General features: G+C 52.3%; 2 protein-coding genes and 1 non-coding gene across 14 annotated transcripts in view; 2 read left to right on the forward strand and 1 right to left on the reverse strand.

The window, feature by feature from the left end:
• HYDIN (HYDIN axonemal central pair apparatus protein) overlaps positions 1–6,179 on the forward strand; it is a 421,089-nt gene extending 414,910 nt beyond the window's left edge. For 10 of the 11 annotated variants that reach the window (XM_051847256.2, XM_051847253.2, XM_070062720.1 and 7 more), the window contains 2 exons: positions 4,150–4,374; positions 5,475–6,178. In XM_051847256.2, coding sequence (XP_051703216.2) covers positions 4,150–4,374; positions 5,475–5,957 — 708 coding nt within the window. In that variant the 3' untranslated portion in view covers positions 5,958–6,178. Of the gene's footprint in view, positions 1–4,149; positions 4,375–5,474 lie in introns of all 11 variants that reach the window. The other variant, XM_051847261.2, reaches the window with a different exon arrangement.
• Positions 6,180–11,519: 5,340 nt separating this feature from the next.
• Positions 11,520–22,047, forward strand: part of VAC14 (VAC14 component of PIKFYVE complex) — a 100,709-nt gene continuing 90,181 nt past the window's right edge. For both annotated transcript variants that reach the window (XM_017342353.3, XM_002711713.5), the window contains exon 1: positions 11,520–11,929. Coding sequence is in view for 1 of the 2 variants with exons in the window: in XM_002711713.5 (XP_002711759.3) it covers positions 11,826–11,929 (104 nt within the window). In the remaining variant the exon portion in view is untranslated. The remainder of the gene's footprint in view (positions 11,930–22,047) is intronic.
• Positions 21,525–21,595, reverse strand: TRNAG-GCC (transfer RNA glycine (anticodon GCC)). Its single transcript has one exon. It is a non-coding gene; the product is annotated as a tRNA-Gly (tRNA).

A 22,047-nucleotide genomic window follows, 5' to 3' on the forward strand; every position in this document is an offset into this window, starting at 1 on the left:
TCCCGTGCAGTTAGGCTGCCACTGTCGGATTGTCCAGTCCGGTTTCCCAGGGCGAGTGGAACGCTTCCGTCCAGGGGCAACTTTTGGCTTCTCTGGGGTTCCTCTGGCCGCCAGGGCCGATGCTGCTTTGCCTTCCTTTCACTTCCTGCTGCACAGGAGCTGATACTGCATCATCCTCATGACTCTTAGTGGTTTGGCCTTACCCACTCATTAGGGGTCCAAGAGGTTATTTTTTTTTTTTTTTGACAGGCAGAGTGGACAGTGAGAGAAAGAGACAGAGAAAGGTCTTCCTTTGCCGTTGGTTCACCCTCCAATGGCCACCGTGGCCGGCGTGCTGCAGCCGGCGCAGCACGCTGATCCAATGGCAGGAGCCAGGTGCTTCTCCTGGTCTCCCATGGGGTGCAGGGCCCAAGCACTTGGGCCATCCTCCACTGCACTCCCTGGCCACAGCAGAGAGCTGGCCTGGAAGAGGGGCAACCGGGACAGAATCCGGCGCCCCGACCGGGACTAGAACCTGGTGTGCCGACACTGCAAGGCGGAGGATTAGCCTAGTGAGCCGCAGCGCCGGCCTCTCTCTCTTTTTTTTTTTTTTTTAATTGCGCTGTGATTTTATAAGTAGATGACTTCATTTTTAGGAAGTATACATGGAAGTACTTGTGATATTTAGTTTGTTCTAGGTGTTGGCCATGGGTTTGTATTATTGTTAACCTAGTTGATCTGTGTGTTTTGTGGGGGAAATTTGGGGAGATTCTAAACCAGGCTGCTGCTACTTGTTCAAAACCCAGGACTGGTTTTTATGTATGAAGTAAGTAGAAGTCACTTTCCATTGTTTTCCCAAGTCAACAGAAATCATCTCAGACTGTTTTACTCAGTGAACTGGGGTGGATGATCTGGGTCCTGACTCACCCATGGGATTACTCAGGAGGCCTCAGCTCCCTGCTGGCCCCTGGCTTCAGGCTTCAGTTCCTAGCGCTCTCCCCAGAGCGCCCTCCCCCTCGTGGAGGAGACCTGAGAGAGAGAGAGACCACCAGGGAGAAAAGAATGCATAAGTAAGTCTGAAGCCGTCTGCCCTCCAGAGGGACATGCCACCTCCTCCGCGTGTGTCAGTGCTCACACAGACCAGCCCTGGCACAGTGTGGGGAAGGACCACAGGAGGAGGTGGGGTGACTGGTGTCCGTCTTGAGCCCACCTGTCCTAGGGAGAATTTTTTTTTTACATGACCTTGAAATTTTTATTCAGCTAGTCCCATAAGAACAAAACATTGAGTAACAGACACAAAAAATATTTGCTTTCTTTTCCAGCTTGACTGTAAGACTTTCTTCCTAATTGTCTTTTTTTTTTAACTTTAATTTAATGAATATAGATTTCCAAAGTACAGCTTATGGACTACATTGGCATCCCCGTCCCCCCCGATGACTTCCCTCCCACCCGCAACCCTCCCCTTTCCCGCTCTCTCTCCCCTTCCATTCATATCAAGATTCATTTTCAATTTTCTATATATACAGGAGATCAGTTTAGTATACATTAAGTAAAGATTTCAACAGTTTGCACCCACATAGAAACACAAAGTGAAATATACTGTTTGAGTACTCGTTATAGCATTAAATCTCAATGTACAGCACATTAAGGACAGAGATCCTACATGAGGAGTAAGTGCACAGTGACTCCTGTTGTTGACTTTACAAATTGACACTCCTGTTTATGGCATCAGTAATCTCCTAGGGAGAATTTAGACCTTTAGGATATCAAGATTTCCAGTCCATAATCAAATCCACTTATTTAAATCTTCTTTACTTTTTTTTTTTTTTTCACCTAGAGACTTGGCTTGTTAGGTTTATTCTTAAGTTTATATATTTTCATGCTACTATATATGGTATTCTTATAAATTTTCATTTTCTGTTAGTCACAGACTTAGAGAAATGGAATTGGTTTTTATATATTGACTTTGTACCTAACCATCTTATAAAATTCACTTAATAACTTTATAGATTCTTGAATTTTCTATATGTACAGTTATACACCCTGAAATAATTACAACTGCGTTTTATCCTTTGAGAACATTTCCCCTTAAGCCTTGTCGTCCTCTCTAGAACCTCCAGAACAATGACAGAATAGCAATCGGGAGTATCTTTCTCTTGCTCCTGATCTTGAACAGAAAACATTCAAAGGCTCATTCATTACGCCATTTGGTGTAGGTTTCTATTCTATTCCTAGTTTGCTAAGAACTTTTGTAAAAAGGCCAGGAATGGTTGTTGAGTTTTATGAAATAGTTTTCCTGCATCTATAGAAATGTGATTTGATTGTTTTCTTAATCTGTCAAGGTGGTGACTGCTTGGTTTTTCTAAAGTTAAGCCAACTCTGTATTCATGGAATAAACCCGACATAGTCCTGTGGTATTCTTTTTTTTTTTTTTTTTCGACAGGCCGAGTGGACAGTGAGAGAGAGAGACAGAGAGAAAGGTCTTCCTTTTTGCCGTTGGTTCACCCTCCAATGGCCGCCGCAGCCGGCGCACCGCGCTGATCCAATGGCAGGAGCCAGGTGCTTCTCCTGGTCTCCCATGCGGGTGCAGGGCCCAAGCACTTGGGCCATCCTCCACTGCACTCCCTGGCCACAGCAGAGAGCTGGCCTGGAAGAGGGGCAACCGGGACAGAATCCGGTGCCCGACCGGGACTAGAACCTGGTGTGCTGGCACCGCAAGGCAGAGGATTAGCCTATTGAGCCACGGCACTGGCCCGGTATTCTCTTTATTATATTGTTAGATTAAAGCAGATAATATTTTTATTGATATTTTTGTAACTCTTGTTCAGGAGGGACATTGGCACTCAGTTTTTTTCTTTTTCCTATTGTTGGGTTTTGATACACTAGTGTTTGTAGAATATGATAATTCTTTTATCCTTGATTGGTTGGTATAACTTACAAGTACAACTTTATGATCCCAAAATTTCTTTAAGGTGAGATTTTTTTTGATTATCAATTAAATTTCTGTGAGTGTTATAGACTATATAGGTTCTTTATATCTTCTCATATTTGTTTATACCTTTGTCCATTTCATCTGATTCATTTTTTTAAAGATTTATTTATGTACTTGAAAGTCAGAGTTACATAGAGAAGGAGAGGCAGAGAGAGAAAAAAAGAGGTCTTCCATCTGCTGGTTCACTCCCCAGATGGCCGCAATGGCCAGAGCTGCGGCAATCCGAAGCCAGGAGCCAGGAGCTTCTTCTGGGTCTCCCACGTGGGTGCAGGGGCCCAAGGACTTGGGCCATCTTCTACTGCTTTCCCAGGCCATAGCAGAGAGCTGGATCAGAAGTGAGCAGCTGGGACTAGAACCTGTGCCCATATAGGATGCCAGTGCTGCAGGCGGACGTTCAGCCTCCTGTGCCACAGAGCCAGCCCCTCCATGAAATTCTTGAAGACTTTTCATATGCAGGGGTTTCAAAATTATTACACCAAAAAAATTGTCTTTTAATTCTATTTTTCTACACTTTTTTAAGTATCCTCATATATCCTTACATTCTCTTTTCTATACAAATGTAGATAAACATAAGCTTACACTGGATATGTATTTCTACAGTCACTTTTCTTCCATTTAAGAATATTATCCACACCTCTCATTTTTGGTGCTTAAAGCTGAAGTCTTTTTGATGGCTATATACTATTCCACTGACGTGCCAAAATAATGATTTCTTTACTTAATCTCCTATCCTTAATGCATTTGAATTATTTCACTTGTTTTGCTATCACTAGAACTGGTCTTTGGTCCTGGTTTGATTCTGCCATGGCCAATAACAGGAGACACCTCCCCAAACTGATGACAGAACCCAGGAAGCTGTTCTGAGACTGTGAGCTAAGAAGGAGCTGTGTGGCGTCAGCCCTCCTGCACCCAGTCCATATGGGTGCATCTCAGCAGGGGACCCGGTAGCCGCTTCTAGATTCAGAGTCTAGAAATAGCTAGAGGAGGAAGGCTAGCAGGCATGCAGGGAGGGAGAGTGGGCTGCTGGGGCAGAGGGGCCCCTGCTCGAGACCGGTGTGAGGAGCTGCTCGGGAAGCCCCATTGCTGCCACCCACCCCCAGTGGGGTCTCATTAGGCTGTGAGTGGCGGAGCCTGGCTCACACGCCCCACACGACAGTCGCCTCCATCCTCTCTTTCAGGGCACCTTCTCGTTTGAGTTCCAGCCCCTGAAAGCTGGGGAGACCACGGGGAGACTAACCCTGCACAACAGCGACCTGGGCTACTACCAGTACGAGCTCAACCTGAAGGCCGTGCCGGCGCCCCCTGAAAAGCCCGTGCACTTCCAGACCGTGCTCGGCAGCAGCCAGAGCATCTTCGTCAAGTTCATCAATTACACACGGCAGAAGACAGAGTACTACTGCAAGGTGAGCAGCCCCTGCCCCGCTCCCTGCCTGCCCTCCCCAGGAGTCTGAGCCCAAATCGGGCATGTGAAGATACCACGCCGGAGAGCCAGCTGCCTCGCGCCCTAGTGACAGCCTCCTGGGGGCCCTGGATCCTGCCTGGAGACTCCCAGCTGGGAACCAACAGCACCCAGGCCCGGGGTCTTCCCATCTAGGTTTCTGTTTTAGCCAGCCAGGGTCAGGGGTGGAGAATCTTACTTCCCACAGCATACTCAGGCATCAATAAAGGGAGCCGGTAGAGCTTAGTGGCCGTGAGTATGGGCTGTGTAATCAGATATGAATTGGCATCCTGGTCTCACCACTTACTCTTTGTTTGAATAACTTACTTAAGTTCTCCAAACTGATCTAGAAGTGGGGTAATTCCTCTGCCTTGGTCTATTTTCTGTGGCTGTACCTAAATACCACAGACTGCGTGATTTATAAAGAATAAAACTTTGTTCAGCTCCTGGTTCTGGAGGCTGAATAATCCAAGGTCAATAATACAAGGTCAAAGGGCCCCCTGCAAATCAGGGGGACCACAGCAACAGCCAAGAGGCCAAGGTTCTGGGTCACTTAGGTCGTGCTGCCGTAATGACCCCAGTGGCTGGCTGCTGTGTACCCAGTAAGGATCCACAGGGGACTCAGCCAGAGAGCAACGCCCACTTCGTGTTTCCCATCATCGGGGGGGGGGGGGGACCCCGTGGGACTGACTGGCAATTAATGCTCTAGCATGGAAGTGACACCTTTCACTTCTGCTCACAACCGCTCGTCCAGAACTAGCCGACACGTTCACAAGGAGCCAGAGTGTTCCATCGTCCACGTGCGTGGCTGGAAAGGAGGGGTGGATCTTGGGGAGCAGCCCGGGCGACTGCCCTGCCCACAGACCCTGGGCACCTGTCTTTGGGCACGTTGTTAACCTCTTGGTCTTGAAGCGGGAAGAGAATGAGTAACGCGCCCCCTGTAGGCGAGTTGGTAGCACACAGCTTTATAATCGGCCCAGGCTCACACGTTAGGTTTCTGCATGTCCAGCAGCGCCAGAGCTTCTGGCACATTCTTCAGGATCCTGTTTGTTCCCCCCAACCCAGACAGACTGCCCGGACTTCCACACGGAGCGCGTCATCAGCGCAGCGGCCGGAGCCCAGGGCGGCACGGAGGTCAGCGTGGAGGTGTGCTTCGAGCCCAGCCGCCTCGGGGAGACCAAGGGCGTCCTGATTCTGTCGTCGCTCATGGGCGGGGAATACGTCATCCCCCTCTTCGGGATGGCGCTGCCCCCCAAGCCCCAGGGCCCCTTCCTGATCCGAGCCGGCTACAACATCGTCATCCCCTTCAAGAACGTCTTCTACCACACCGTGAACTTCTCCTTCCTGGTGGAGAACCCCGCCTTCACCGTCCGCGCCACCGACTCCACGCGGCCCAAGAAGATCAACAACATCACCGTCTACTTTGAGGGAAACCCGTCGGGCAGCAAAACGCCCATCACCTCCAAGCTGATCGTCTCCTGCCCTCCAGGTGAAGGCAGCGAAACTGGCATTAAGTGGGTCTATTACCTGAAGGGGATCACCCCATAGCGGCCGGAATCATCCAGACGCTGGGGAGGGGGATGAGATTCTAAAGGGGCCGCCTCTCCTTGCTCACTCTCAGGGCCGGTTGTTTCCACGCTGGATGTTTTCCAAATGCAGTGTGAAGTGCATATTCCCTGTCAGTCACTAGAGCTACACACAATAGATGACATTTTAGATAACCGAGTCCTTATGAGTCCCCGAATTTTATTTCTTGACACACAGCCGCAAAGCTCAAGTGTTCTGCAGCAGGCCTCCTTTTTATTAAGAAAACACAGGTGTCACGCTCCCAGCTGTCTAGCACACAGCACTTCGCAGTTTCTTTAAAAAAATATATTTATTTGAAAGGCAGAGATACATAGAGAGAGGGAGAGAAAGAGAGAGAGAGCTTCTGTCTACTGGTTCACCCCCAAATGGCTGCAGCGGCTGGAGCTGGGCCAGACTGAAGCCAGGAGCTTCTTCCAGGTCTCCCTCGTGAGTGCAGGGGCCCAAGCGTTTGGGCCATCCTCTACTGCTTTCCCAGGCCACAGCAGAGAGCTGGATTGGAAGTGGAGCAGCCAGGACTCAAGCCAGCACCTATATGGAATGCTGACACTGCAGGCAGAGGCTTAACCTTCCACGCCACAGCACCAGGTCCCCCTCACAGTTTTCTTTATGAAGTCCATACTGGCGTAAAGAGCCCTTAGTCATGTCTCTGTCTTGATGTGATATTTGGTTGTGCTTTCTCATAAAAGTCAAGGAAGTCATTATTTTCAAAGCAATGAACACATATGGCAGGACAACCTGGGATGCTCCCTTTTTTTTTTTTTTTTTTTTTTTTTTTTTTTTTTTTTTTTGAACAGGGAGAGTTAGAGAGAGACGAGAGACAAGAGAAAGGTCTTCCTTTTTTCCATTAGTTCACCCCCAAATGGCTGCTATGGCCAACGTGCTGCACTGATCCGAAGCCAGGAGCCAGGTGCTTCCTCCTGGTCTCCAATGTGGGTGCAGGGCCCAAGGACTTGGGCCATCCTCCACTGCCTTCCCAGCCACAGCAGAGAGCTGGACTGGAAGAGGAGCAACCGGGACAGAATCCGGCACCCCGACCGGGACTAGAACCTGGGGTGCCAACATTCACTTTTTCTCTTGGCTTGTATCCCATCAGTCTCCAAATTCTGTACCTGTATCCCAAAGAAAGTTCTCACTGAGGGTCAGGTCCTAAAGAAAGGCCCAGGGGGACCCTGGCTCCTTCTGTCCTCCCGAAGCCCTGGGCACAGTAGTCCACGTCCCCCATCTGCATATGGAAATCGCCTAATTCTCATGCAGAACCCACCCCTTCCCAGGTTCCGATATGATTGATGTGGGGAAGGGCATGGCCATCCTGTGTGTGTTGTGTGTGTGTGTGTGTGTGTGTTTATAGTACCACAGCACTGAGAACCAGTACCACGCACAGTTCAAACCCTCACTCTGCCACTCGAGTCGGGAATCCCTCCCAGGGAAGGTCCACATCCCAGTTGGACACAATGGAACTACAGCTATTTTGTGTGCACATAAAGAGTGACAATTAATTCCTGGCCTTCCTCAAGCACCACTCTGGAAGCCACGCCTCCAAGGAGCAAGGAAGCACAGCCCCAGCCCAGAGCCTTGGCTCCCCAGCCGCCCCTCCCCCAGGCCTTGCAGTGTGTGTTAGTAGGGTCAGTCACCTGTTGGTGACACCTGCTGAGACAAAGGGGGTCAAGGACCCGCCCCAGTGGACTTGCTTCTGCAGACAGGCCTGTGCCAGAGGACCCCCTGCCTGCAGCTCCTCCCTCCCTGCCTCTCTTTCCACCTACAAGAGAGGGAGGAGGCATGGAAGAAGACGGCCACTCGGGAATGCATGCAGTAAGGAAGAGGGGCTCCAAAACGGTCCCTGGGCCAGCAGCAGCACCTGGGGATTTCTTGAACATTCCGACTCTCAGTGCGCACCACAGGCCTACCGAGGGAGAAGCGACAGGGCTGCGCCTGCCAGAGGTGTTTCGTGACGGATCGGGCCCCTTCTGCTTCTCTGGTGCCTCCCCACGACCTTTAGCCTAGCACATGTCCATACAGATCCACTACTAAATTAAGCTTTTTCAAAAATATTTGTAAACTCAGACCTGTACTTACCTAGTAAGTCGCGTTTGTGACCACAGAAGATGGCATTAGTAGGTGTGAAGAGAAAGAGCTGTGGCCCCCGCTGGGCGTGGCACACTGAGTCCAACCATTCCTGCAGGGAGACACCCATCAAGTCAGAGGTGACAATATGACGAGGTCAGCGAAGGCCGCCCGGTCTCACGGCGCCCCAATTGCAGGCCTCCCTGACCTCTGAAGCCTGCAGCCACCTTGCCTGAAACCCCTTTGCTGCTGGAGAATCTGTTTCTCCCAATTCGAGATCTGGGACAATGTTTTATGTCATCACCAGCGTCCTCTTAGCTGCTACTAAGGTTTGTCCCAGAACTATTCCCAGTTCTGTCCCAACAAGCCGACACCACACAGATGCTCAGGTGGATAAGCACTGGGAGATGATGGCCAGTGGGCCGGCAGCCTCATCGGTTACCCGCTGCGCCCGAAGAACCGGAGTGAGGTGGGGCTGGCCAGTGTAGAGGGGCCGGTTGGCTTCCTCTGCAGCACCCCTGCCCGCCTAATCGTGCACACATAACCTCAGCTAGTTGGCATTTTTTTAAATAATTATTTTATTTATTTGAAAGAGTTACAGAGAAAGGTAAAGGTCTTCCATTCCGCTGGTTCACTCCCCAAATGACCACAACGGCCAGAGCTGAGCTGATCTGAAGCCAGAAGGCAGGGTCTCCCATGTAGGTGTAGGGGCCAGGCCATCTTCTACTGCTTTCCCAGGCCATAGCAGAGAGCTGGATCAGAAGAGGAGCAGCCAGGACTCGAACCAGCACCCCATGGGATGCCGTTGCTGCAGGCTGGGGCTTTAACCCGCTGTACCGCAGCGCCAGCCCCAGTTGGCATTTCCGGAAACATCACTTCTTTGTGGGAGCTTCTAATCTAAAACTAGGATAAGGGATTGGTTTGGGCCTTGAATAAGAAACTGATTTCCCAGCACCCTGATCCAAAATGTAATTTCAGGAAGAGAGAGTTCCTTGTGGTAAAAAAATTTTTAAATTTCCTCCTTGTTTCAGTTATTAAAAACCATAACACGCTAGAACCCACTGGGGAATTCAGTTCACCTTTAAGAAAAATTCAAACCAAAAACCAAAGAAACAGATGAACAATTACATTAGATAGTAGTGGAAACGAATACACATTGAGGAAATAGACCCAAATCACTCCCATGAATTTAACTTTTCATTATTTTGCATAAGCCATCATCAAAATCCTAACAGCACAAACTTTGCCAAACATTCGGAAAAGGCTTTTGGTAGCAACACTTTATACAGAAGAGAGAGGAGGAAACCATTCTGTAGTACATCCTGCAGCTGAGTCTGTATTTTTGGAAGCTTTCACATTGTTGGCTCACCTAACTTCATTCATCAGATTGTGCTGGAAAGATTTTAACAACTGAAACTCCACCGGTATGGAAAAGGCTGCTTTTCATAGGTTTGTCCAAGCATGGTTTCTCCAGGACTTTCTGGGCTTTGGATTAGCCCCTGTATTTGTTTCCTGTGGCAACATAAATTACCGCAACCCTAGCTTCGTAAAACAACACGATTTATCATCTCACAGTTTTCATGGGAGGAATGGACTGTCTAGGGTTCTTAGCTCAGAGTCCCACAAGGGTGACTTCAAGGTGCCAGCCAGCTGTGTCCTCATCATGAGGCTCAAGCTGGCAAAGATCTGTCTCCCTGCCCCCACGCGGTGTTGGGGAAATTCACCCTTGCATCCACATGACTGACATCTCCATTTTCTTAGGACCTGATGTCAGCGAACTGCTCTCAGCCACTGGAGATCCCTCTGAGGTCGGGTCCTTACCATGCGGCTGACCACGAGCAGTGATGACATGATGGTTCACTCCTCAAGGCCAGCAGGAGCTTCCTTCCCCCATTTCAGATCTCTTCTAACCATTGTAAGGACTTGCCTGATTAGATCAGGCCCACCCAAGATAGTCTCCCCCTTTTATTAACTCAGGGTCAACCGATTAGGGACCTTAACTACATCTGCAGACTCTCTTCTGCCATATAATGTAGTGGAATCATGTGAGTGATAGCCTATGATGTTTGCAAGTCTTGTTCACACTCGAGAGGACTGTACACGGCATGTAGCCAAAGGGGAGAACCCTGGGAGCTATTCTAGAATTCTGCCTACCATATAATATGACTACTCACTAACTATATATATGTGTGTGTGTGTGTGTGTGTGTGTATACTGTCATTTATTGTGTTTCTGATCTTTGTTGTGAGAATAATATTTGATTTTCAAGAGCGTTATAAGCTTTAGGTATGTGCTTTTCACTCATTAGAGAAAAGCTCCTCTCGTGTACTCTCAAACTGCTCCTATTTAAGATTTACTGGTCTAGCCTTTATCCTAAGTCCCCGTCCACGCTGGAAGCATAAGGGAGGAACTGTGCATCTCCCAGTGTCTTAGCCTGATCCCTGCTGCTATAACTTAATACCACTGACGGGGTATGTTGGAAGGAACAGAGGCTTATTTGGCTCATGATTCCGGAGGCCGAGAAGTTCCAGGGGCCTGGCGTCAGCATCTAGCAAGGACCCGGGTACCAGACCATCCCATGGTGGAAGGCAGAAGGCAAGGAGGGGCTGACTCCTTTCCTAACACACCCCCTGTGACAGCAGCTAACCCTCTCCTGCGATGCCATCCATCCTCTGGGCCTCCCCCCCAACACACACAGCGCCTTTGGGGGCGCCTATGACTCACAGCTCCCTGGTGCTGCACTTTAACTGCAACCCAGCCACAGACTGGTATTTAAAGTTTCACCACCTGGCAGCCATTTCTGTCCCACCTTTCAGTTAACTTTCAAAGCACCTGAAGGGGCTGCTTCCAGCAGCTCCATCCGCATCTGGGGCTTCTGCCCTCCGGGGCCCGGCGTCTCTTCAGGATCAGAGCCTGTTGCCACCGGCTGCTACTGGTCCCTGAAATGGTAGTAGACAAGTAACACCGGCCTTAATTGAGTTTATTTTAAAGAGTCAGGAAAAAAAAAATATATATATATATATATATAGCCATCCAGTTAAACCCATAATTTCACGGTATAAGCAAGCCTAAGGAAAGAAATTTAGATTTTTTTAAGTGAGTTGATTAAAGGAAAATATCAGATAAAGAGTATTACGGGTGGCTAATGTGAAATTAACTGGTAAGCGGCAAAGGACTGAACTTTTGAATTCGCTAAGTTTGGAATAAATTATGCCAATTATGAATCAGGCTCCTAGAAGCCCCGCGTTCCCGAGAACGTCTACACCACGTGCCAAGCCGGCAGCTGAATGGGCGGGACCCAACCCGCGGGGGACGTCGCAAACCACACACTTAGGCGGCGGCGGGGCGCTCAGAGCTGGACCCTAAACCGAGGGGCGGGGACTCCGGGGGCGTGGCAAATCCACCTGCGGCCGGCGTGCGGGGGCGTGGCCGGCTAGGGGAGGGTCCTCGCGGCGGAAGGCGGAAGCTGGGACGGAGTCATGTGACTCGAGCAACATGGCCGCTACCCCGTGAGAGCCGCCTGAGCCGGGCGGGATTGAGTTGCGCGAGCCTTTTAGGCGGCAAGGGTAAGGCGTGAGGGAGCGGGACCTGGGCCGGGGTTCCGAGGCGGCGCGCGAAGGCGGAGCGAGACAGACGGCCCGGGGCGGCGTGGTACATGAGCCGGCGCCGGCGGCAGCTTGGAGCCGCAGACTCCCGTGGCCCCGGCGCTGTCCCGGCCGCCGCGGGCTGAAGAGTCGGAGGCTGCAGGACTCCCTCGGAGCTGCCAGCATGAACCCGGAGAAGGATTTCGCGCCGCTGACGCCCAACATCGTGCGGGCCCTCAATGACAAGCTGTACGAAAAGCGGAAAGTGGCAGCGCTGGAGATCGAGAAGTAAGAACTGCTGGGACCCCGCCCTGGCCGTGCATCCCCCGCCCGCCCTCTTCCCTGCTGGGAGCCCTCGAGCCTTCCTGGGCGGTGTTGCTTCCCCAGGGTGCAGGCCCTTAGCGCAGTGCTTAAGAGCAGGCGGTATGGAGTCCTATCGGGGAGTCCCGGCTTTGTCCCCGACCTGTTGTGTGATGTGAGCCAAGTTCTTCAGCCCCAAAGGGCTGCAGTGAGAATGAAATGACACCGTGTATGTGTAGCGCTTAGCCCAATGCCTCGCTCGTGTGGTCCCAGCAGATCAGAGAGTGGCCGGCGAAGGCACAGATGTCAGCAGCGGGAGATTTTTGCTAGTGATGTAGCCCCGCCTGCTTGCTTAGCCAGCCTCTGAGAAGTGAGAGGGACTGTGAAGTGACCAAGAGGAGAATCAGATCGGAAGCCTCGCGATTGTATTATGTCTGTCAAACGACCCTTCCCAGCAAGTGGGGCTAGAGTAATCCGAAGCCTTACTGTGCGTGTGTGTAACCAGGATCTGATACCTTTGTCGTATTCCCCAGTGTACAAAAGGGGATGTTTAACTGGGTATGTTTTATTGAGGTGTTTGTAGCTGGTATTTGACCTTTGTCTATTTCCCCAGCCAAGTCTTAGTTACAAAGGCAAGTGGGGCTGTGACTTCAGAAGAGCAAGAAGAAGCAGGCAGTGAAACTGGACGAAGCCGGACTGGGAGTTAGGAGACTGGCAGCAGAAGTCTGCCCTGTCCAGTGGGGCAGCCAGTGACTGCGGATGTCGTTTAGATGCTTAAAGACAAATAGGGTTTAAAATGTAGTTCGTCAGTATCACTTTCTGTAGCAGCCACTGGTCACTGTCGGCTGCCTTGTGGGGCCTGCACCTGTGTGACAGCTCCATCGCCCCAGCGTGCTGTACTCTGTGCCAGGTTGTGATGCTCACCTTCGGGCCTCCAAAAGATTCCTTAACTCAAGCTTTCTTAGCCACAGCACCACTTTTTTTTTAAGACTGATTTTATTTCTTTGAAAGGCAGAGCGACAGGGAAAGAGGAAGAGACAGCGGTCTTCTATCTGCTGATTTACGCCCCCCCCCCCACACACACACAGAGCCACAAGGGCTGGGGCTGGCCCTGGGCCAGGCCTGAGCAAGGAACCAGGAACTCCATGGGGTGTCCTACAGGGTGGCAGGGGCCCAGGCATCTTCCACTGCTTTCCCAGGTACATTATCAGGGAGCTGGATCAGAAACGGAGCAGCTGGGACTTGAACCAGCACTCATATAGGATATGGGCATTGTAGGTGGTGGCTTAACTACTGCGCCACAGCACCAGCCTCAGCCTCAGGACTATTGAAATTTTGGGACAAATAATTCTTGACTGCAGTGTGCCTCATAGGGTTTTTAGCAGCATCTCTGACATCTACCCACTAGATGCCAGTCGCACACCATCAGTTGTAACAACTGGAGATGTCTCCAGACATTGTCAGATCTCCCTGAAGGTAGAAAATTGCCCCACTTGTGAGCCACTGCCTTAACTGCTTTGGATTTTAGTTTCCTTCTAAACTAAGGGGTTTGGTTGTTGATAAAACTCTCCATTCAGCTCTAATATTTAGTATGTCCACGACCATCAAGCTGCTTCTCTCATCAGGAACCACTTCAAAAAATTTTTTTTATTTATTTTTAATTATTTGAAAGGCAGAGAGAGAGAGAGAGATCTCTCATTTTCTTATCATTCCCACAAGAGCCTGGGCTAGGCCAGGACAAACCAAGGAGCTGGGGATCCCCTCTGGGTCTACCATGTGGGTGACAGGGATGCAGGACCCTGAGCCAGCACCTGCTGCCTCCCAGCGTGTGCACTGATAGGAAGTTGGAGTTGAGAGCAGAGCCAGGGCTCACACCCCAGCACTCCGATAGGAGATGCGGGCACCCACGCAGCATCTCAGCCATTGGCACCAAGCTCCTACCCTGGGTACCACTGTGCTGACCTCTCTTTTTATAGAGTGTTTTGTTTGCACCCTGACTCTCTAACGCTGGCCGGTCTTAATGGGAATGAACAGGTGACCAGAGATGGCGTGTGAACGTGGTTCCCTGTGCACGGGTTTTGCTGCCATTGGAGCCGCGGGGATGCCTGGCTTCGTGCATCACGTGCTCTGCGTCTCAGGAACATCTGCTTGAGCAAGGCTGGAGTCACCGCCGAGTCCTTAAATGAGAGTCTGCACCGCAGCATCCGTGCCCCTCCCGCACGCTGTGCACAGGCTCTGCTCTGCAGATACTTCTGCCAGGGTCTTGTCTTCCGGGGTGGGGGTTCACTTCATTGGACATTGCCCTTGATTTGTGGGATTCAGAGAAAAGCCCAGGGGCAAGGACCTTGTCTTATTTGTGCTCGGCACTTAGCACAGTGCTGGTGACCTCCGACAGCTGGTATCCACCTGAATGAGCACCATAGGTTTTCAGTAGGGAAGCGCATTGCAGTCTGGGGACCAGTGTGGCCTGGGGATGGCCTGCGAGTTTGTTGCAGAGAGGCTCTCCAGCTCCACCCCAGAGCCTGGGAATCAGAATCTGCACCTTAGCAATTTGGGGTGACTTGTGTGTACCTTAACATTTGAAAAGCACTGGCCTCAAAGACCACCGGCGAGGCGTAGTCAGCTCGGGGGTGAGGAGTGCCCAGATCGGTACTTCCTCAGAACGGAAGTTTCAGAACAGCTCTGGGCCAGCTCCGATTCACTTATCTGAGCGGCGCCAGGGTTGCGCGTGCCTGAGTGCTTCCTGTATGTCACATATGTGTGGATTACTCGAAGAGCGTCTTCATTTGGCCTGGTCAGAGTGACAGCCAGACACAGACTGTTGATTATTGTTTCCTATAGGCTGTAGACACCCCATCAAGGAAGAGTTGGAACCTTGGCAACCGGCTGGGTGGTGAAAGGGAGTCAGCCCGCGCGCTCTGGAAGTGACGTGCTAGTGCTGTTCTTAGGAAAGTCGCTCTGCCGAGACGCCGGGTTTGTTGAGAGGCTAGGTGGCGTAATGGTTCAAAGCAGGCGGTGGAGCTACTTAGGGAACAACCCATGCGCTTCAGGCTCTCATTTACAGCCAGCTGGGGGACCCTGGGCCAGGTCATTAGCCTGTGTGCTCCCATTTCTGCATCTGTAACATGGGAATAGCAGCAGAACTCATACAGTGGTCGTTTGATTTTTTTCTATGATTTATTTTTATTTATTTTGAAGAGTTACAGAGAAAGGGAGAAACAGAGATTTTCCATCCAGTGGTTCACTCCCCAGATGGCCACAACAGCCAGGGCTGGGCCAGGCTGAAGCCTGGCTTCAGAAGAGCCAAGGGCTTCTTCCAGGTCTCTCACATGGATAGCAGGAGTCCAAACACTCGGGCCATCTTCCACTGTTTCCCTAGGCCGTTAGCAGGGAGTGGATCAGAAGTGGAGCAGCTGGGACTCGAACCCACACCTATATGGGAGGCCGGCATCGCAGGTGGGAGCTTTGCCTGCTATGCCACAGCGCCAGTCCCTGTTTGATTCTTGAGATAATGTTGCAGAGTAGTTAGTGCAGCCCCTGGGCCCATTGTAATTCTTACATAACACGGTGGTGTCACTTAGGCGAGTTAGTCCTCTCGGGAGCATCAGAGAGTATATTTGTACAAACTAAGACACTACAGTGTCACTCACTTTAAAGACATTGGGAGTCTCCAGCCCAGGACTGCCAGCAGCCTCTAGAAGCTGGCAAGAAAGTGAGCCACAAAGTTTGTGTAATTTATTAGAGCAGCAAATAGAAAACTGGTCTGACCCCGTTGTTACTGTTGCTAAGTCTGCACTCGACCATTGCTGTTCCTAAATCTGCCGCCCCTCCTAGATGATGGGGGCCAGGCCAGCCTTCCTGTCCTTGTCTGCTCAGTGCTTGCCAGCACTGGGCAGGGGCTTGTCCCTGGCTCTCCCATAGCAAAGAGCAGGCCCCAGCTGCTTTGTCAGCCTGAGCTCAGCAGTCGGCCAGGTTTGATCTGGGCTCTGCATATCCCAGAGCCAGAGATGGAGGTTGGTTTGTGGTGTTCAAGGAGGCGATGGTCTCAGCCTGCGCGGTGCAGTCAGTGCTCTAGCTCGAGTGCTGCGCGTCAGAGGAGTGGAAGGGAAGGACGCTGGTGACTGCTGCTGGGTGTGGCAAGTGCGCCTGCACTGCTCAGAAAGCCCGGCTGGCCCTGCATGATGTGATCGTGTCGGGCTGCACAGGCCGGCGGCCCCCGTAGCAGAGTGTGCGTCTCACTGGTCTAGAGGCTGGGAAACCCAAGATGCCGTTCAGAGGCCTCAGCTCTTGGCTTGTAGGCAGCTGCCATTGCCCACCCACGTGTGCTCCTGGCACCTGTTCTTGGGGGGAGGGGGCTCCAGTCTTCCTGTAGCAATGCCCTGCCTTTCTGACTTCCTTTAACTTTAGTTCTTTACAGGCCCTCTCTCACAGTCACGTGCTGGGATGCTGCTTCAACCTGCACTTGCAGGTGGGGACAGCTCAGCCCCTAATGGCGTGCGTGTGGGAAGCGCTGTCTGCCCCATCTGGGCTGCGGGCGGGGATGGAGGCGCTTCCCCTGGTAGGGCCGTTGTACACCGCTCTCGTACACCGCTCTCTCTCCGTTTATTTTGCATGGCTGCCCTGTGAGCTCGGGGCTGTTTAGTCATCTCACAGATGAGGAAGCAGAGGCTCCTGCGGGTGAAATCATCTTCCCCCAGCTCGACCGCCAGACCCCGGCGAGAGAGCCTGAGTTCAGAGGCCTCCCTGCCGCGGCAGTGGTTTCTCGTACCAGAGGGGAATGTACATAGTTTCCCAGGACGCTGTTGTGACGTAGCAAGTGAAGTTGCTGTCCGCAGCACTGGCATCCCATATGGGCACCAGTTTGAGCCTGGGCTGCTTTACTTTACAGAGATCCAACTCTCTGCTATGGCCTGGAAAGCACCAAAAGATGGCCCAGCTCCTTGGGCCCCTGCACCCACATGGGAGACCTGGAAAAGCTCCTGGCTCCTGGCTTTGGCCTGGCCCAACTCTAGTCATTGCTCCCTCTCCTCATTCTCCTCTCCCCTCTTCCCTCTTCCTCTAAAATAAAAACACAGCCTTTCAAATAAAATTTTAAAAGAAAGTAATTTGCCATTGGGCAGCCCGTCTCCCCAGGTGACAGAGCCAGCACTGCCGGTGGTGTCCCCGTGAGTACCTAAAAGTGACAGTAAGAGGGTGCTTCTCCTGATGCTGGGATCTTGGACACTGGCAGTGCAAACACAGGGATGCTTGAATCTGAGCGGAGCCCTTCTCGGTCGAGGGTCCAGCGTCCCATCTGCCATACCCCTGTGCCTGATCTCACTTGAACTTCTGAGTTCCAGAAGTCAGCAGATGAAGGTGCCTGGGAGAAGGCTCAGGTCACATCCCCAGGAAGCCCGTGGGGTCTGCAGGCCTGAATTATGTCCACTGCCTCCTGGGGCTGGGGCAAGGGGCCCTTGAGCTGTGATCAGATCAGGTGGAACCGTCCAGTTTGCCCTGGCTCTGTGGAGCCCACCCCCTCTACAGGGAGGCACCATGCATTACTGGGTGGCTTGAGGCAGTTCCGGAGTTCAGGTCAGACCTTCCTCCAGGGCCACTGCTGACCAGCAGACTGCTCAGCGCAGGAGTCTGTCAAGCCCATGGGGTTTGGCCTGGCTCACAGCGTGTTCCGCAGTGAGAAGTACTACAGAGTTCAGCTTCTTGGTTTCACTTAAGGCGAGGGGAGGTGGGGTCTGTGGGGTCCACGTTCCCACCCAGCGTGCGCGTTGGAAAGGTTCCCAGAGCCCGCTCCCCCCTTAGCCTCCTCGTGTGTCTCCTGCCTGGCCCCTGTGAGCACTTGCCTTCGTCTCCTCTGGGCTAACCGCTCTGTGCCTCAGTGTCCTCATCTTGAAGAGAGTTGCAGCTGGAGAGCCTCACGCTGAGTGGAGGACGCCAGGCGCTGACACCCGTGCAGCCTGTACGCGCCGTGGTGCAGCTGTGAGCGCCCGCAACAGGCAGAGCTGTAGACTGGGGTCGGTGGGGTGCTTGCCAGGGATGAGGGCGAGAGGTAAGGAGCGTGGGGTGACAGCTGATGGGTAGAGGGTTTCTTTGGAGAGTGGCAGAGGTATCCAAAAATCAGTGGTAGTGATGGTCGCAGTTGGGTGAATGTACCTGTATTCCTTGCAAGAGTGACTTCATGGCTCGTGAGTCATATCTCAGGTTGTTGGGGTTTTTTTTTTTTTAAGATTTTATTTATTTTTATTTGAGAGGTCGAGTTACAGACAGTGAGAAAGAGAGACAGAGAGAAAGGTCTTCCATATGCTGGTTCACTCCCCAAATGGCCAGAGCTGAGCCAATCTGAAGCCAAGTGCCAGGAGCTTCTTCCAGGTCTCCCATGCAAGTTCAGAGGCCCAGGCACTTGGGCCACCTTCCACTGCATTCCCAGGCCATAGCAGAGAGCTATATTGGAAGAGGAACAGCTGGTACTAGAACTGGTGCCCACTTAGGATTCCAGCACCATAGGCAGAGGATTAACGTACTGTGCCACAGCGCCGGCCCCGTATCTGTTTTTAAGGTGTGAGTGTCAGTGGTGCTTAGTTGCAGCGTGAGTGGGGAACACTTGTTATGGGATCGCAGTAATTGTCACCTGAGCTCAGAACAGGCTTTCTGCTCCATCTCCGCCTCTTGTTTCTCCACTGGCTCTGTCCAGTGAAGGAAGGTTCAGGGTCTGTCTTGCCACTGAATCCAGACGTAGCCTGTTCAGAAGGTCTTCATTGCCATTTTCCCCAGTCGATGAGTGGGGATGATGCACAAGCGAGACCCAGGGATGCCACAGCATGCGGCAAGCACATGGCTGAGGCATTTACCTAGGATGTGCCGTCTGAACACAGGTGTCACGGAGTGGCATGTAGGGGTCTGGGTTGGCTCGATGGATTGGCAGTCCCAAGTCCATGCTGTGTGCTTGACAGTACAGGAATAAGCACCGACTCTGGGTTAATCTTTGCCCCCTCCTTGGAGCAGGTGCCTGCCAGAATCAAGTGTGCGAGCACAGCCCTAGGTGGTGTCTAAGATCACCCTGTTTCCCAGATTCTCGCTGCGCGCTGCTGCCGTCACTTGAGCACGCGCAGTGCTGAGCGTGTGGTGTGCATGATCTGCTATCTGTCTCTGAAAACTTTGCAAAGTCCTAGTCATTGCTAATACCACTGTTGCAGGGGTGGAGGGTGGGGGTGGGGAGCAGGATTCTCAGTGCAGTGGGCAAAGCTTCTGCCACCTAAGACAGCAGTGGTGACATCTGGGCGTACCCAAATGAAATGGGATCAGAGTGCCTGGCGCTCGGTGGGCATCCAGCCAGTGGGAGCTCTGATACTTGGCGAGGGGGTTGGTATAACATAGCGGGAAAGATTTCAGAGCTCAGGGCCAGAAAAACCTAAATTTGGTTTTTAGGCCCGGTGTCTACACATTGTGTGGCCTTCTGTATGTCTCTTAACTTTTCTGTGCCTTGGTGTCTCCCAGCTGTAAAATCGGTATAATAGTCCCTAACTTTGTGGTTTCTTTTAAAGTTTAAATTAGATGCTGCATGCAAAGTGTCCAGTCAGCGTTCAGCCAGTGGTTGCCTAGTTTCTGCTTTCATAGTAGAAGACCAGCTCTGGGGCTTTGTTTCAAAGACGTCCCAAATACACAGCTCCTCTGCCCTCCCTGTGTGTGGAGGAACCATGCAGAGACATCTCAGTGCTGTGCAGCCTGGCAAAGAGTTTGGAGAAAGCAGCGTTTCCTGGGGCGCCTCTGTTGTGCATAGCGGCATTGCTGTCAGTGGTTGGTTGTGTTCCATCCGCAGCTGAAGGGATGTGGACTGTGTAGATGTCAAGGGTCAGACCCTCTGGAATCCTTCAAAAGGGACTTACTCTCTCTGAAGCTGGTTCAAATCTGGAAGCTGGGATGATGATAGCTGTGGGAAGAGATTGTCCTAACAACAACTGACCCTTGAGTATTGTAGAGAGTGCTTAGGATGTGATCTGCGTGCCAGTCCACACGTGGCCTGTGACTGTCACTGTGCTGCATAGACGCCAAGGGTCCAGTGCAGGCCACGGCTGTGGTCTCAGGTTGTCCCCAGGTTGTCCTTGGCTGACACTGGTCCACGTGTATCCTCCGCTCTCTGTGGCTCCTTCTCCAGCAGGGAGGGGGAAGCCAGTGGGGCAGCTTGGTGATACTGCAGGTGGTGGTGCAGGTGTGGCATGGCCCGTGGTAGGGCCTGTGTCCTCTGGGGAGCAGGTGTTTCTGCCACACTGTGGCTCTGCCCTCGTGTCGGGTGTGAAGGCTCTGAGCCACCTGCTGGGTGCCTCACCAGCCACAGTTCTTCCGCACTTTTTGGAGGAAACCAGGCAGAAATGGATTCTCTCTTTTCGTATGTATGGAACAGTAATGCTTGTGACCCTGTGCCAGTGAAGGTCCCCAGGGATTTGTGATCACAGGCGTTTCCGGGCCAAATAGTAACTTCAGAATGAGCTCAGCCTCAGACCCTCAGTGCCGGCTGCAGCCTGGATGAAAGGGGAGACTGTGTGTAGTCCTTTGAAGAGAGGCTGCACCTGAGACCGGGGTACCTGGTTTTCAACTTCACTTAGCTGTGCTTCCCCTGTGGTGGCCTTTTACTCGCTGCACTTTCCCTGTGAAGTAGAGACAAGCCCACCTGGCTGGAGGGGCTGGTTTTGGCGCACCTAGCCAGGTGCACTTCAGGTCGCGTCCCGTCGTGTGGGCATCTTCCCCCAGCCTCCAGCCACAGTCCTGGTAACCCATGCCCTCTCCATGTGCATTTTGGCTTCCCAGGAAAGGTGCCTTTGCCCCTGCCAAGTGGGATTGTGAGGCGGCAGGTTGGGAGCCACACATGACACTTGTTACTAACCTGCAGGTGAGGCCAGGAGGAGCTGTGTTACTAAACCTGTCACCTGTGACCTCTGCTCCCGCCAAACCAAGCGCTCACTCTTCCTTGCCTCTGAGCCTTTGTGTGGTGTCATCCAGGACGAACACCTGCTCGTGCTCAGAGCCCTCGCGAGCCACACACTGGCCGTTCTCCTTCTTGCCAGCCCCTCCTCATCTTGCAGTTGTCTACGATTTTTTTGCTCAGTTTTGCATCGTGACCCTTAAATAGTCTCTTGTTTCCTCTCCCCCACCCCACCCTGACAGAGAGCCACCCAAGGGCCTGCCTGGGAGGGGTGACCTACCTGGTTGCTTGGGGTGAGGCTGTGGTTGTGGGGAGCCTGTGCTGCAGCCAGGGCTGGGTCTCCTGGGCCCCCTCTGCTGCCCGAAGCCGTCCCTGCTCCGATTGCTCCTGCGGAAGCAGGTCCTGGCTGCCAGGCAGCTGCGCAGGAGAGTTGGGGGGTGGGGGGTGCAGCTGCTCTCAGTGGCTTCGCTCTATCCCCTTATTCTGGACTCTTCAAGAATAGGGAGCCACAGGCTTTGAGTCCTTGTTGAATTTGGAGTATTTTTCTTGAAGGTATTTACAGTTCAAGCTAGAAACAAGTCGTTGGCAGTTCTCAGCCTGTATTTCGTGAATTCTTTTGGTGTTGTGAAAGTCAAATTCAGTCTCAGGATGAAAAAAAGATCTGTTAGCTGCTGCATTGGCCGGGAATCGAACCCGGGCCTCCCGCGTGGCAGGCGAGAATTCTACCACTGAACCACCAATGCTCCAGCTGCCAACAGCTGTGCAGGCACCTCCCTTTAACCCCACGCTGGGCCCCCTGCCTGTGTGCTGATTCATAAAAGATCAGACAGTCTCAGATGCTGCCACATCACAGCTGCACACACGGAAAGCTCAGGCTCCAGAGCGAGAGAAGGCAGGAAGCAGAGGGTGAGTGTGTGCATGTGTGCGTGTGCGTGTGTGTGTGTGCATGCATGCAGTTCATGTGCCTTCAGACCTCGGGCCAGAAACAAGCTCAACTCCTCCCTTCTCGGTAGCAAAAGCACATCTGACACCTTGGGTCCTCGGATCCCCTTCCACGTGGATCTGTTGTCCTGTTCTCAGGTTTCTCACCAGCTTCCCGCTGGAGCCTGGCCAGGGCTGAGCGCAGCCAGCGCCGAGGGCGTGCCCTCCAGGTGGAGGCTGGAGGGCCAGGCATCCCTGGCCCAGCCGTGCTTCT

The sequence above is a fragment of the Oryctolagus cuniculus genome, chromosome 18, assembly GCF_964237555.1.
Source record: "Oryctolagus cuniculus chromosome 18, mOryCun1.1, whole genome shotgun sequence".
In the NCBI taxonomy this organism is placed as follows: Eukaryota; Metazoa; Chordata; class Mammalia; order Lagomorpha; family Leporidae; genus Oryctolagus; species Oryctolagus cuniculus.